This window comes from Thamnophis sirtalis, unplaced genomic scaffold (assembly GCF_051295495.1).
Source record: "Thamnophis sirtalis isolate CommonGarterSnake01/CBP01778 unplaced genomic scaffold, rThaSir2_p1.2 scaffold_7, whole genome shotgun sequence".
Taxonomy (NCBI): Eukaryota; Metazoa; Chordata; class Lepidosauria; order Squamata; family Natricidae; genus Thamnophis; species Thamnophis sirtalis.
The window spans coordinates 80869-98279 of record NW_028261387.1 but is presented as its reverse complement, the minus strand read 5'-3'; the positions used below and the strand labels follow the sequence as shown (position 1 = coordinate 98279).

The 17411-nt window shown below is 34.3% G+C and overlaps 1 protein-coding gene across 4 annotated transcripts in view; it reads left to right on the top strand.

Moving 5' to 3' along the window:
• The window catches only part of KCNT2 (potassium sodium-activated channel subfamily T member 2), a 211238-nt gene that overhangs the window by 121872 nt on the left and 71955 nt on the right, over positions 1–17411 (top strand). For all 4 annotated transcript variants that reach the window (XM_087719176.1, XM_087719175.1, XM_087719174.1 and 1 more), the window contains exons 12-15: positions 386–550; positions 1142–1278; positions 10384–10447; positions 16557–16665. In XM_087719176.1, coding sequence (XP_087575302.1) covers positions 386–550; positions 1142–1278; positions 10384–10447; positions 16557–16665 — 475 coding nt within the window. The remainder of the gene's footprint in view (positions 1–385; positions 551–1141; positions 1279–10383; positions 10448–16556; positions 16666–17411) is intronic.

Below are 17411 nucleotides of genomic sequence, written 5' to 3'. Positions count from 1 at the left end.
CATACCACTGGCTACACTCCACTAAGTAGAAAGTACAGTATATGTGATATGGTAATACACATTAATATTCAAGCGTGTTGTGTATTGCTAGGTTATTCTTCTTTGTTCACTTATTATATATCTGTATGTGAGATATTGCCATGATCCAAACTAAATTAAATTGCAGCAAACAAATATCTAGACCAGAGATGGGGAACAATGGGCCCTTTATGACTTGTGGACTTCAATTCCTAGAATGCTGGCTCAGGAATTCTGAGAGTTGGAAGTCTACAAGTCATAAAGGGCCCATTGTTCCCCATCTCTGGTCTAGACAATTGGACTACGTGGTTTCTTACTCGTTGACTTCTTGAGGCTGTACTTCATCTTGAAATTTATTTTATTGCAGTTTGAGCAGCTGGCTTATTTGTGGATGGAAAGACAAAAATCGGGTGGAAATTATAGCCGACACAGAGCTCAGACAGAGAAACATGTTGTTTTGTGTGTCAGTTCTCTTAAGATTGACCTCCTTATGGATTTTCTAAATGAATTCTATGCTCATCCTAGACTCCAGGTAAGTCAAGCAGATCAGCATTTATCTCAATTCAGCCAGAAATATTCTCATTTGTTAACAATTTTATTTCACATACAAATGAAATCTTAGCAGTGTTATGGGTCACAGACCTATATATCTGTTAAATTTAAGTTATTCTAAAATTTTAAAAAGGCCTATAAAACATCCAGGACTTCCTTTTACTAGATTTATGTTGTTTCGTCAAATTCTGAGCCTTTTTTAATGATTAATGAGATCTATGTAGTAGCCACCAAAGCTGACGTTTTCTGCTGTTAAACATAGATTCCTTTTCAGCGTGCGTAATGCTTTAACATTTGTTGTCAAAGGAAGTGATTTCAACTCATCTCTGCATGAGACTAAGCATTACATGTTGATATGTAGCAAAGCAACTTTGGCATTGATAAAATAATTATTGAAATAAATAGGAACATTTTTCTTCTTTAGAAATGTGAAAAAATAAATTATCCTTCAACTATTCTTCTCTCAACTAAGTTTTTCCAAGATAAATTTTAAACGGAAAACATCCATGAAATATACCCATGTAATATTTCTTCTAGTTCTTTTTGATTCTTACAACATGCATTTTTATAGGACTACTATGTGGTTATATTGTGTCCCACTGAGATGGATGTTCAGGTTCGAAGAGTGCTTCAAATTCCCATGTGGTCCCAAAGGGTCATCTACTTGCAAGGTTCAGCACTGAAGGATCAAGATCTCCTGAGAGCAAAGTAGGTACCAAACAATGGGTAAACCTCTTAAAATAATATATTGGTTACTTATGATTGTACCATAAAACTCTTTTAGTGATAACCCAGAGAACATTTGTTACAAATGTAAACTGCCCAGGGTCACAGAGGGTGATGAACAGTCCTTAAATTTAACAGATAAATGAAGAAATAATGCTAAACAGATATTTAATTAAAGACATTACTTTGTGTGCTTTTTATCCGTTGTGTTCTTCCTTCCAACTGTTTTGGAAATTTACTTCTGAACTGAATTGATCAGTGCTCATATAAGTCTGTCTCCAAGGCTTCAAGCTGTATTTTTATTAAAAGTTTACACCTTCTTTGAAACTCCTTGGGGCAGGCATTCATTAAAGTTTCACTATGTTGTTTTCCTTAATTGAAGCCCATTATGTGCACCAAGACTTTTTGTCATAACGAAGAAGAGTCTCGATATAAGCTAGTCATTCAGTATCTTTTTTTCAATATGGACTCTGACTTCCTGTCCATTCTCTGACCGGGCTAAATTTAAAATATTTGAGTCGCTATGGGACCATGATATGCAGTATGGGCGGATTTGGTTCATAGATTTCTCATTTTACTTTGTTTGTTTTATTTATATCTCCCTCCTTGATTACTTTCATTAAAAAATGGAGGCACAAATGTATTTAATATTTTTTCCTGCTCCTATTTTATTTTATTTATTTGTTACATTTATGTGCTGCCCATCTCATCTATTTTCCCCACCACAGCAACCCTTTGAGGTGATTTATGCTGCTAGAGAACATGGCTGGCCCAAAATCACCCAGCCAGCTTTTATGCCTAAGAGAGGGCTAGAACTCACAATCTCCTGCTTTTTAGCTTGGTACCTTAACCCCTAGACCAGTGTTTTTCAACCTTTTTTGTGCAAAGGCACACTTTTTTCATGAAAAAAATCACGAGGCACACCACCATTAGAAAATGTTAAAAAAATTTAACTCTGTGCCTATATTGACTATATATAAAGTGTTTTTCCCACGGCACACCTTATACTATGTCACGGCACACTAGTGTGCCGCGGCACAGTGGTTGAAAAACACTGTTCTAGACCAAACGGGCCCTTTTTCATGTTCATCTCTATTAACCATGAAGTTATATTTTGATTTTAAGGAATTCTTAAAACTTATATGAAAGACTAAGATGCAGATGGATTAAGCATTTCCATCATTTCATTTCCTTTTAATCTCCAGTCATTTTTAGCTTTAACTACACCAGGGGTGTCAAACTCACAGCCTCACATCCCTGAACTGCGCTATTTGATTTTAACAATAGCCTACCCACTGCTTTAATCTTTATTAATGATTTTAAAAAGAAATCATTGAATAACAAAGGTAGGAACCCATTTGAAACCAAACTAGCATTGCAATAACTTTTGTTTTTACCATGTTAAGTATTATTTTATAATTTGTATAACTTAATTCTTATGACTTCCAGGATTTCCAAGTTTAGGAGCTGCAAAATTTCCCGTGGTGCAATCTTCTATATTTTACTCTGCAGTAACTTTCAGTGAAATTAATTCCTAAATATATAGTTATGAGATTGTAGTGGTTTGAATATATGGGAGTAATACATAATCATTTTGCATAATTAGTTCTTATAAAATAGATGTTTTCCTATTAAGAATGAATATTTATTTATTTATAAAACCTGTTTGATTCCCAACACCTAATGATTCTTGATTAAGAATCTTGTTTTTAAAAATGTTATAGAAAATAATATAGAAATACAAATTTTCAAAGGAAATAATACAGGTAGTCCTGAATTTTCAACTATTCATTAGGGACCATTTTAAGTTACAATGACACTGAAAAATGTGACTTACGACCATTTTTCACACTTATTACTGTTGCAACGTCCCCATGGTCACATGATCAAAATTTGAGTGCATGGCAACTAGCATGTATTTTTGACAATTACACTGTTCTGGGATCATGTGATCCCCATTTGTCATCTTCTCAGCCGACTTCCAACAAGCAATGGCGGAAGCCAGATTCATTTATAACTACATGATTTACTTAGCAGCTTCAGTAATTCACTTAACAACTGTGACAAAAAAAATCATAAAATGGAACAAAACACATTTAACTGCCTTGCTTAGCAATGGAAATTTTGGGCTGAATTGTGGTTGCAGGTCGAGGACTCCCTGTATTATATGTCATTGAATGAATAGATCGTTAAAAAAATTAAAAACATTTCCAATTTTAAATATGAATTAGGGTATCTGTCCATGCCTGTTTAGTAGTGATTGCGATAATTACTTATTTTAAATCACTAATAAACACAATGGATTGATACCCTATTTTGCTCAAAAGAATCTTGTGATTTTCTCTGAATTAGATGGTAAATGTGAATTTCTATAAAACTGTTATTTAAACATACCTGCACTATTATTTGGCCTTAGTAAATTCAAAGCAAAGCAACCATTAAAATGTTTATTTATCCTTACAAGTTATGTAATTGAATGTACTTTTATCATTTTTAAACAGTACGGGAAGCAGTTTAATAGACCATTTTTAAGAAACACAGAATAAATGTAGGAATTTAATAGACCATATTGTAAGAAATGTAGTAGTAGTTGCTAAGCAGCAGTGGGCTTTTCTCTTTTTATAATGAGCATCTTATCATCGCATTCCCTCCTAATAAGCCTTCTGGTAAATGAAGTGTTTAGTATGTTCTGGCTATATTAACCAAAAAAATAAAACTCTGAGCTTTTTTTGTTCCTCAGCATCTCAGTTTTTATACTCTTCAATAACCCCCGTGAAAAACAAGATATATAAGGGACTCAAGTTCATATTTTGTTAAAAGAACACCATGATCATTTTAAATCATATAGTTCAAGTAATGGAGGTAATTTCATGTTTGATAATTCCATAGAAAAGAGAAATAAAAAGGCAGAGAGCTGCTTCAGATTCAACATAACTGAGCTGGGGGAAATGCCGTTAACTTTGCTTCTATAGGTGTGATAACTTTTTGCTTTATATTGTAATGAGGGGATAACTGGTAGATGAAACAAGGTAGGATAACCCCTCAGTCTGTAAGATTTCCAAAATTGTCCATCCCTGAGGTATCTGTCCGAGGTATGTTCCACACCCCCTCTACTAAACAGCCTTATCTGAGGGACCCTAGAATACACGTCTTTTCCACAGCAGAGCCTATCCAATAGCCTCAAGCCTTAAGATAGGAGATGGATCTTCTTAGTCTTTTGAAAAGCTACGAAGTCTTGACTCATCCTCTAATTCAGGACTGTCAAACTCACTTCATCACAGGGATGTCATGTGACATTTTGGAACTTTCCTCCCTTTGCTAAACCGGGTGGGGGCGGGCGGGGCTAGCACATGGCGCACCCAGCCCGTGGGCCGCAAGTTCGTCAGCCCTGCTCTAGTTGCTGGGCTAGCATTGGGTTTGAACCCAGCACATCTGTATTTTGAGATTGGATTATTATGGCTCCTTGGCAAGAGTGTCATGGTTGTTTTCTTCTAAAATGGAGCAACTTTTTAAATATATATATTTGTTGTTATTTTTTAGTTATTAGCTAGCCAGGGTCAATGTGTATGAGATGGTTGGCATATAAATCTTATGGAGCTTGGATATGTACCTTTTTGCAGTCAGCAAGTTACTAACTTAATGTGGTGCCATAAAAACCACTTCTAAAAGCTTTTAGAAACGAGACTGACGTGGAAGATTATCAGAAGCTTTGCTGAAATTGAGAGTTTATATTCACAGCATTTATTTTGTCCAGTAAAGAAATTACCTTGTCAAAGAAGGAAATAAGGTCTGTCTCATGCTATATATTTTTGATGAAGCTATGCTGACTTTCAACCATCACAAAATTGGCTTCAAGACAGTTATAAGTGGCCTGTTTTATTATCTGCTCTAGCGTCTTTCCAGGTATTGATGGTGTGGCTCATTGGTCTATAATTCGTGGGATTGTTTCTCTTGAGTACACTTCAAAAAATATGTCCCCTTGCATCTCTCCAGTTTTCCAGAGCTACTCAAAGATTGTTGAAAGAGGTCTTTAGGGTTGGATCACTTCTTACTCCAAATGGACAAATCTTAACAGATGATCACAAGAAAACAGATGTTTTTACATTCAAAGGATATAAAATCTTGAGTAGCATACACTGGGATTAAATATAATAGAGGAAGATACAATTCAGTAAGGATGTAAAGGGTCTTTTAGTTAATTTAAATGTCTTTAAATCCCCTGGTCCTTCTGAGAAATACCCCGGAACATTAAAGAAATGAGACAGAGATGACTTGTGAAAACACTTTAAGACCAGGATTAGATTAGATTGATTAGATTGTTTATTTGTATGCCGCCCTTTTCCCTGGGGGGGGGGGGACAGGGCGGCTCACAAGATGTGAGAAAGAAGCTAATCCTGACTTGTCCCTAAATCATTAAGAGCTTAAGATGGAAGGAGAGGAAAAACTCAGACTTTCAAGATTCTGTTCAAATTGATCAATGTCAATAAAATATTCACCAGGTCTACCTTGAGGGGATAACAACATCTCCTAAATTTTCTTCATCATTGATATTGTTTAAAATTGCACTATTCTTAACTTCATTTTATTTAAGAAATCCCAGCTGGTTGCAGCAGCATCTTTGGCTTTAAGTATTTCTCCCTATGACGTTTTCTTTAATATTTATTTTAGTTTACTCAAATTGTTCTTCTGTTATCCATGGTTTGTTTTTTACTAGGCCCTTTGTTTTGTTTTTAAAAAACCACCTAACAACACGGTTACTTGCACCCAGAGTTCTTTCAGATTTAATATCTTCAGTCAGCTCCTCTTATTAGTAAAAACCAAATCCAAGGTAGCAGGTGCTCTGTTTACTTAAGTCCTTTGAAGGAGAAAATTATTACCAATACAATCAAATATTCTGAGTTGTTTATGGCAAAATTAGTCTCCCAATAAATGACAGGATAGTTGAAGTATCCGCATCACAGCTGTTTTGGGTTTTTATTTTTGAGGATTCATTTATCTGTTTTAATAATGTCTTCTGATTTGTTTGGTGGTCTGTAGTAAATGATTAACAAGTGAGTTCTTCTGTTACATCACTCTTCCATCAGATCAATGGAGTTCTGCTCCCAGAGGTTAATATATGAATCTGTGACAACTTTCCCTGTGCTGCCCTTTGCTTTGAAGCTAGCTGTACCCATTAAAAATGTATTCCACTGCTGGAACTCATCCCACTATGTCTCTATAACCCCTGTTTTGTTATACTTGCCTTGACACCATGATCCATCTCATTCTGCCTGTTACCCATTTTGTGTGCAATATAGAGAATCATTTAAGGTAAAGGGTTAGACTTCCCGTGTTCAGTCCCCTTTTTCTTTAATGCCTTTATTTCCTTTATTTCTTGGTTAAACTAGTAATTTCTAGAACCTTTGCCTTGCTCCATTATTCAGTCCATTATTTGCCAATTCGCTACTTGCCAATTGTCCTGAAACTCCTACCCATTGTATTGTAGTTTAAATAAATAAAAAGCATTTGGATGTCTGTAAGGGCCCTAAATATAGCTCTGAGTAAAGAGCTGGTACAGAACACAGTGAGAAGGCTGGTAAATGTGCTTTCTATCATTCTTCATTGAAACAACCAGAGACAGCTCATGTACCAAGTTCAAATGATAATAAATAATTTTAAAGTTTTTTGTAGTGTAGAATTAAGCATTTGTAAATCAGTTTAAATCTGGTTTATGTCTGTGTTGTTAAGATGTGATAGATACAGGGGGTCGACAGGAAGTTCTCCAGCTGGACAAATGTGGGGGCTCTTAAGAGTCTCGCACAGTGGTGGGTTTCAAAAAAAAATTGGAACCTCTTCTGTAGGTGACCTGCTTTGTGGGAGTGGCTTGCCGGCCATGTGACTGGGTGGGAGTGGCTTTGCAGTCGTGTCGCCGGATGGGAGTGGCTTGGCAGTCATATGACCAAGTGGGAGTGGCCACCAGTGTCACTGAATTATTCGCCCCAATGGATGATCTACAAAAATATATTAAAAAGGAAATTTATTATTTTGTTTACTTACTACTTAAATAAGATTAAAATAAGTACACAGAACAATAAAGGAGCTACTTACAGAAGGAAGATGACTGTCCTTGCCAGTCTTCAATATCACTGACTCGAATGAATGGCCTGCACAAAGAAGAGGCACAGAGAGGAAGACTTTCATTGCATGCACTGCATTAGGATGAAACCAGCACGCAAAATAATAGAAAAGGAAGATTACTGTCCTTTTGTGTGTTGAAGTCACCCATTGACCACTCTGCTCCAATGAATGGCCTGCACAAAGAGACACAGAAAGGAAGACTTTAATTGCTTGAACTACTATATTAAGGATGAAACAAGCACACAAAGCAATAAAACAGCTACTTACACATAGGAAAGATGACTGTCCTAGCGGTCACATTCTGTTGCCTCTGTTAAATAATACTAACTGCAGAAGAAATAAAACAATATTGGACTCGATTGTGGTTGTAAGCTGAGGACTACACTACAGGTAACAGAAGGGACCTCTGTTTTCACCCAACAATGTACAGTCTTTTCAGGAAGGATGTCCCACAACAAACAGGAAAGATATAGTTTTTCATCTAAGAAGTTAGATCAAGAATGAATGTCATAGGTAGATTCACAGTGCAATACAGATTTCTTTTTCTGAAATTTATTCCTCAGTTAAAAAAACAGGAATATATGAATTAGGTTCAGTACTTAGGACAGACCAAGTAGCTATTCAAGAGTTAGTGGTGTCATGATTAGAAGCAATGGTAAAGCAAGATATGGGTTTAAAACCAGTAATATTTGGTTGGGCATTTCAAAGGGAATACAATACATATTTAATTTTACACATGTTAACAGTTGCTGGAATTGTGTTTGCACAACAGTGGAAAAACAAAGATATAAAATGAATAAATATTAGAATGTGCAGGAATGAATAAATTGACAATTAAAATCAAGAAGGCTTCGAATACTTTTTCACATGGGATTTATTTTATCAATTGCTAAGTAACAGAAACGGAAATTAGAAATCTAAAAGTTTGAAAGAAAACACCAATTAAGTAAGGAAAGGTCACTAAAATGTATATGGAAATATTATTAGTACTTGATCATTATTAATGTGTAGATAACTGCGGGACATTACACACCCACACACCCACACTATGACAGTGCCAGGAAAACACCAAAAAATAACAATTTCCCCCCAAAAGACTGCAGATGAAACCAGGTTTTTTCCTTAACCCTAAGGACAGGAAAGACAAAGTCACTGGAATAAAAACCATCAAGGCATTGTGGGAAATTATAAAAGACAGCGCCAGGAAGCTCACAGAACCAGCAACCACTTCACAATTACCTAAACAACCAGGTATCACATAGAAACACACAAAATCTGGAAAAGTTGCCTTGCACCAACTTGGCCTGCCCATAGAAAAGCAGCCACTTTGAGACACATAAACTATGTACCTACCTGTACACTTAAAAGCAACATATTGCATCACAAATAAAACATTTGCAAAAAGGAATAACATTTCTTGTAATAAACATTCTATAAACAATAAATGAATAAAAAATCCCTAAAAATAATTTGAAAAAAGATATTCTATAAATAATAAAAAATCCTTAAAAACAATTTAAAAATATTCTATACACGATAAATTAAAATAAAACCATGTAAAATATTCTATACACAATAAATTAAAAAAAACCATTTAAAAATATTCTATCCACAATACTTTTATTGTGGATAGAATATTTTTAAATTGTTTATTTTAATTTATTGTTGATAGAATCTTTTTTAAAATAGTCTAAGACAATTTAAAAAAGATTCCACACACAATGATTTAAAATAAAACCATTTTAAAGTTTTCCACACACAATAATTTAAAATAAAATCAATTAAAGTATTCCACACACAATAAATTAAAATAAAACCAGTTAAAAGTATTCCACACACAATAAATTAAAATAAGCCATTTTTAAGAATTCTATACTCAATATTTTTAAATAAAACGATTTTAAAAATCTATACACAATACATTTAAAAGTATTGAGTATAGAATTCTTTAAAATGGTTTATTTTAATTTATTGTTAATAGAATCTTTTTTTAAATAGGGGCAAAACAAAGGGAGAGAAACCGAGGGAAATAAGAAGCAGACAAAAAACTTCCATCAGTCTTGGCAGTGGTATAGGGAAAACTGTAAAAAGAGATGTCCCAACAAATGGGGGGGAAGGCAGACAAAAGTGGTTTTGAAGGTTGTTAGTGGCATAAGGAAAATTGAAGTAGGAGGCTATGCCCCAACAAAGAGAAATATAAAGTACTTTTGTGAGGGTGGCCTGGGGAAAATTGATGGGAGTGGAAGTGTTAAAACAAAGAAAAGGAGGAAGACAGGAACAGAGCAGTGGGACAAAAGACTTACTAGGAAGTCTTAGCTAGTCTTACCTAGCTTTTTTTTAAACTGACTTTACACATATTTCTTATGTGACATTGCATATACACACACATACAAATCTTGCTTTCATCTATCAAAATCTGAAATGCTGTTGCATACATTACAAACTTAGTTGATGGAATCCACAGTCTGATATGCAGAATAAGTGCGTTTAAAATTGATATATTCTGGTTGACAAAAATACCATTGCAGAGAATGGGCACAATTTTGCTTCCTTTTTTTTTAGCTGATGCACATGGTCTAAAATAGGAATTTTACTCTGATTTAGACTGAGAAAAATACAGGTGTATAATTTATATTTGATGCAGGTTGACTCAGCCTTCCATCCTTCTGAGGTTGGTAAAATGAGGACCCAGATTGTTGGTGGCAATATGCTGACTCTGTAAAAACCACTTAGAGAGGGCTGTAAAGCACTGTGAAGTTGTATATAAATCTAAGTGCTATGTATTTTTAACAGAAGTATATATTTGATTTAATATGATTTACTTTCTCTTTAAAAAGTAGGGGGAGGGAGATTTTAATTTGGCCTAAAGTTTACATTTAAAGCAAGTACTTATTTAAACTATCTTTAGAAGTTTCCTGGGCATGTTAAAAACAGTTTCCTAAACATTTCCCTAAACTTTCTGATTTTTAGAATGGATAATGCGGAGGCCTGTTTTATTTTAAGCAGCCGTTGTGAAGTGGACAGAACTGCAGCGGTACGTTCCAAATACATCTATATATGCTTTTACATTTTTATATGTGTTTTTAATATTTTTATAGTTAAGTTAATGGGTCAGAAATAAAAGAGGTGATTGCTATGAGTTGACATTCATTAAATAGCAAATAATCAATCAATGTAGAATTATGTGGGATTTTTTGAGCTGGATAAAAATATTAATATGTTTATATATGCTGTTGAGTCTTCTATATATATGAAGACATATATTATTAAAATGTATATTAAGTCCTCTTAAAATATGATAAATGAAGCTATTTTACTATCTTGACTTCATACAGTCAATTTTAAAATAAAATGATTAGAATAGTAATTGCTCCCTTATATGCAGACTATTTTTAAAACTAGACTTCCGAGTTTAATACTCTCACATTGTGAAACAGTTCCATCAAAGGCAGTAGAATAGCTAAATCACTCAGGGAAGATCCAAGTAATAGTCATTACTTATCCTTATTCTAAGTTCTATTCTAAGTCTTCCCCATTTTTTTTAATCTTTAGGAAATAGTTTATATGTCTATTGAGCCAGAAAAATCATATATATATATATATGTTTAATCATTGAATTTTATTATAAACTAGCTTGAGATTTTAAAAAAGAAATGGAGGTTAAATGTTATAAATGGACAACAACAAAATTCAAGTGGCATAATTTAAAATAGAGTCGCCTTATATAGATCAGATCTTAACATATATTCTGACCTGCATGATAACACATTCTAGTGTTTTCTGTAGTATAAACAACTATTAATAGCAAGACTTAAGAAGTTTCTTAGGCTGGTCCTACCATTAGGACAAGTTTCATTTCAACCTGATCTTGTAAAGTTTACTCTACTCCGGGGGTGTCAAACCCGTGTCGTCATGGCATCATCATGTGACATATCGGGACTTTCCCCCTTTTCTCTAAACCAGGCGGGGGCAGGGCCACCACGAGGCATCCGGCTCGTGGGCTGCTCTACTCAAAGCATTTCTGTGGCCCAGAATCAAACTCTGGAAATGACGGCCTTAATGCCAATTTCATTAGAATTGGTGTTAGTTTCGGTAATGTTTAGGGAATTCCGAATGTTCTGCTTGCTTACCCCATTTCACATTCTGCTGGTTAGGTTTGGTTTACAAATTCATCTATCTCTAGATTTCTGGCAACATGGTTGCTTGGTAGGAAATGTTTGTTCTTATAAATCATTGCATATTCCAAATCATGTCTAATGTTCAGAATTTGGGAGGAATGAATGACTGCTTTTTATTCTGCTTATCCTGATACGTACCTACATTTACCTACATTACACATGCAGTAAAAAAAAATGCAACATTAAAATTTTTTGCCATTCTTTCCACAAGATTGAAGCCATCATACTGAAATTGCAAGCAGCGCTTAATTTGTTGGGCACCATAGCTGCCACATTCCTTTGTTATCATTTAAGTACTATTATTTTGCTGTTTGGGGGCAATCTTTATGAAACTCTCTGGACTTTCTGATCAGAATCAGATAGAGAAAAGAACTGAGATGTATTTCACAATTCTGCTTGACTTGAATTTCATACATTACTGAGTGACATGAAGGAGGAGTTCCAGGTCAATGTTCTTGTCCATTTTACCCTCAGTAATAGGTGTATGGTTTACGTCCCAGTGATAATTATTGGAGGAGTTGGGTAATTTTACCTAGGAAGGAAGACTGGCTTATACCACGTTTGTCAAAAGAATAATTATAAGACCAGATTTTGCTGTATCACTGGAGCCAAATATCATTTTTGCAACTTTTTTTCTCCCCTATAACCAGTGCCTACGGGGAAGGGCCTTGTCGTGGCGGCACTGCTTGTACTAACGCTTCCCCCTTTTTATGGTATTAATCAAATTTATATAGTCACCCGTATCACCAAAGGCAACTTTATGTGGTGTACAACAATGTCGTAAAATATGTCACTTCTGCACTTCTGTCCAGGAAATGGAACTTCAGCTAAATTGCTGGTCATAAATTATGTCTTTCTTTTGATTCTTCTGAGTCTCACTTGATTGCACACTGAAAAAATAAACCAAAAGGAAAAGTTGTGGGTTGCAGAAAACTCCATGCTGATTGAAACCTATTTGTTCCCACTATTTGGAAAGAAATAAAAGTATTAGTGATAAAATGACACTATATGGATGCAATAGCACTGATAACCGAGCCAAAGCATAAGGGTCACAGTAGATTTATCATATTGTTGTGATTTGCTTTCCAATCTACCAAAGCCCTGTATATAAAATCTTTCATCAACTGCACTGTGGTTTAACTGCTGCTTTTGACTGTTCTCCCATTTGATTGCTATTAGTTTTATATCTATCATTTTTTGCTTTTATTACTGTACCATAATCTATCCTGACAGTTTTATTGAAGGGGAGCATGAACATTCATGTTTTAAATAACTCATTTAGTTCTCCACAATAACATGTCTAAATTCTCAGTGTTTTTCCTACATCAAGAGGCTAGGTGTTAGAATTTAGGCTATATGAAAACAGGGGCAGTGATGGTGGCAATAATGATGATGCTGGTGATTTAAACAAAATAACAAAGCTATATTTACGTAATATGTATTCTGCTAATCAGAAACACAGAGAGGACTAGGTAGAAATTTTGCAGATACATATGACTATAATTTCAAAGAGAATGGTTGTATTTCCAGTTTATTTCCAAATTATGTATAGTGAGAATTATTATCCTATCATAAAAAGTAAATCAAATAATTTTCAAAGAGGTAACTATTAATCATTTAGAGGAATAAAGAGAGAGATTTGTGAAATCTTAAACACTAATTTTATTATTGCATATGTTTTCATGCATCATCTACTCATCATCTGATGAACTGAATAAATGCGTATGAGAAAGATTTTATAACTTACAGTTTGGGATGGTTGATGAGATTTGGGAGTGCTCTATTTTTACAACAAGGCATTTTTGTTTCCTGAAAAAAGAAATCATTTCATTTAGGACTAACTATCTGCAACTTCTCTCTCCTCCCGAAAGCAACATCAGTAATAATTCATTGATTAACTTGACTGAAATAAGGCCAACTTCTTTGTAACATTTTTAAAGTTCCCTTTAAAACAGAATTATTCAAAATGCATCAAGAGCATAAATGAAGTATACAGAATTGATTCATCCTTGTGTTTGAAGATCTTTTAATCTACCAAGCTATTTTGGTTCCAGGATTTTATTTACAATATAATTTTGTACCACTGATATTAACAAATGAATAAAAAACACAGAAAATTGAAAATTAGCTAAATAGGAATCTTAGATATTACCCAATCAAGATTGTTTTATAAAAGTAAAGTTTAATATGTAGTTTTATGCCATATAATACTATTTATAAAGTTATTGGGATAGCTGTTTTCTAGCCAATCAAATTGTTGGTCCATGTATATTGCAGACAATCTGCAGATTTTCAATATTTCAGGAGAAATACTCACTGGATATTAATCCAGTAAAGGTCTGTGTGACTGAAAGTGTAATTATTTTTCCTGAACATTCAGAAATTAGGTCAGCTCTGTATTGTCATGGAGAACCACAAATTTCTCCAGACACGTTGTCTGGAAAGAATTCCCGCTTCAATCAATTAGAATAAAATGACATTAATGTCTACTTTCACAGGAGTCTGTCCATATAAGCTGTGATTAGATAGCTTAAAAATCAAACACTTTGATTTTTTAGCAACTGTACTTTAGCTTGATTTATTTATCATAATCTTCAGGCTATCAGGCAAACGGTATAAAGTAGGGAAGTAAGATTAGTAAGATGCAGGGTCTTAAGCTTCGAACAATAGAAAAGCTACAGAAGTAATTCAGACCCAACATAACACTATATTGGTAGTAAGTATCTCTTTGTAGATAAGTTGTTCTCAATATTATGTGAGGATGTCAACAAGAAATGCTCTGGAGAAGTTCAAAGTCAACTGTCACAGAGACTTGTCAACGTTCAATTTCAAGCATGATTTATTGAAGCTCAGCAAGGAAATTACAATATAAACCCCACCGGCTAAAACTGTTTTGAAAACATCCCCCTCTGATTGTTTGTTATTCTTTAGTATTCTCAGCTGAGAACAAAAATTTACCAATCAATAGAATTCATGTCAATTTCTTGCTTGATGAGTTCAAAAACCAGGTTTTTGAAACTTAGCCATGCTATTCTGCTTTTAATTCTAAGCCAAAATACTTCATCTTACTTCTGTTGAAATAATGCCTTTAATTTAAAGATATTAATTGTCTTTAACTTTTCAAATGAATTTTTCTGTCTTTATCCGACCAGATATAAGCCTTTCTTATCTGCTGACATCACACAAATGAATTATGCTATTCTCTTTCTCTCTTTTCTTACCCAAGCAACTTTATGACTAGACAATCCATTTCATTTCCTAGCATCATTAGTTTTTGTAAATTATTCTGTCTTGTATTTTTCAGAAGACAATTAAAAATATAAAAAGTCTGATACAGAGCTCAAAGGAACAATGTCGTAGAATTTAGAAGCATTATTAAAAGGAACATTTTAATGTGCTGAATTTTTGTGATTTTCTAATAGAACTTTTCAGTCAAGCTCTTTATGTTTGTTAAGAGCAACTGGTTGTAAAGTACTGAAATGAAAGTGAAGATCTTAAAAAAAATGAATTAATTGATCTATTATTCTGTTGATAATTCTTCCAACAATTTCCATTTATGTATATTTGCATGCGTGAAAAATTTCTGTTAAAACTGTTTTGATTCCAAATACTTAACAATCTGCTTTCCTTATGCATGTACATATAAATTGTCTCTCCCCCTCCCCCCCTCTCTCCCCCAAACAGTAATCTTTCTCACAGGTCAACTGCTTAATTATACCTATTTATTCTTCTGTGCTTTGTTTATGTAAATTTGTAGTAACTAGTTCTTAAGGTCAGTGTTATAAGACTAAGCATTCTGAATGAGTAGCAGAAAAAAACTCTCTTCCTTTTTGTCCCCAAAAATTACCTATGCTGGAGATGTATTTCCTTAGCTTATAATCACGTATTAAAAAAACATTCCACAAAGGAATGTTTCCTTGCACATGAAGAAATATTCTGAGGTTTTCAAATGGGTAGGGTATGGTAGGATGGGATGGGATTGGATGGGATAGGTCAGGACAGGACAGGACAGGACAATAGAGTTTGGGAGCAAGCATTTGATTCCTCACTTTCATTGGATGTAACAATGCTGTTTATTATATGTAGAAATTGCAGAAAATATCGGTCAGATGCCTGCTTCATATATGGTTTTGTCACTGCTATTGGGATTCCTATTTGTATGAAATTTGTGTAACTTGTAATGCAGTCCAATTTCTCTTCAAAGAAGACGTCATAATAAAACATTAATACGTTGAGATAGTCTCAAAGGTGCTTTTTCTGCTTTTTCTTTGAAGATGTTTTGCTTCTCATTAAAACTGCTGAAGAAGAAGCTTCTTGGATGAGAAGCAAAACGTCTTCAGAGGAAAAAGCAGAAAGCCCAGTTGCCTCTTGAAAAAAGCCCCTTTGGGACGACCGGGACCTCCTGGATGACTGGGAATCTCCACGGATGTTTTGCTATAGTGTAGTTTTATGCAATGGGATCTACAAGCCAGTGGCTCCCAGTTCAAATCGTGTACTATCTAAAAGTGCCCATGTAGAAATGGTCATGTTCAAAATGCATTGTATAAGTTAAATAGATATAAGAAAAGAAAATGTGCATGGGTAAGATATCCCATTCTGAAATTGATTTGGAAACCTTCGTGATCTACCTGAGTTCCAGAAGCTCAGACTGTAAGTCATATTAAAGTCATTTAAGGGAAAATCTGGTCTGAATCATTTTGTGTTATTTTTAACAGCAGTATATTTACTTATGAATTCTGCTATAATTGGCACAAAACTATGGGATATTCTTATGTTTGAAAAATAGTTCAAAGTATAGAAGCTGAAAGACTTCTTCCTTGAAAAAGCATGTGTCAAATAAAGGAAGCTTTTTTGCATTTTTAATAGCACATTGTCAGCTATACATGAGCATTTATATTAATTAATATAGTCAATTTTGTATCTTGTCTTAAACCTTCTGATGTGCTGTTTTATGTTTTATTCTAGGACCATCAAACCATTTTAAGAGCTTGGGCAGTTAAAGATTTTGCTCCAAATTGTCCATTGTACGTTCAGATACTGAAGCCTGAAAATAAGTTTCATATTAAATTTGCAGGTAGGTTTGGTTCTTGTTGAGATGTAGAGTTGGATAATTCTTTCTCTTCTGATGAATGACATTTAATGTTTTCTGCAACATTCAGGGCAATTGTGTCCCACAAGAATTAATTTATTCCCCGGCATCCTTAGATCACTCTACTCAAACTCAAACGAACAAATCACCAAATCTTATAGTGCATTTTGTTGTGTTTTAATTCAAAGTTACCCTTAAACCCACCCAAATATACCTGCTTTGGCTTGCTTTTGTTTTTGTACTTTTGCTTTGCTCTCTTTAAGGCCCCACAAATGGCTGGAAACTGATTATTAGAATCAGTAATTTCTATTGGCTGAAATCATGGCTCATTTGAAGATACTCCAAAAAGAGGACGCCCATCAGAAATGAAGAAGCAGAACCCCAACCCAGCCAGATAACCAGGGCAAAGTTACGCCAGGCAGAAGGTGGTTTTTAAGCATTTCTAACTCAGAAAATCCAGGGAGAGGATCCAAAGAAGCATCTTCCCCTTTCTCTGCTGCAGGAAGCTTGGATTTATTACAAAAAATATCAACTTGCCAAATATCACCTCAGCTGGGGGTTTGCCATTTTAGGTTTTTAGAACAAAGTTGCAGGTAACCAATTTCACGTTTGTTTGGAAAATGCAGATTAGACAGATGAGAAACAGAATTTTGAAGTATAAAGTTGCATCCTTAAATGTCCGTTGTCTTCACTATATAACTTTTGTTTTTGGCATTGGATTTGCATGCCTT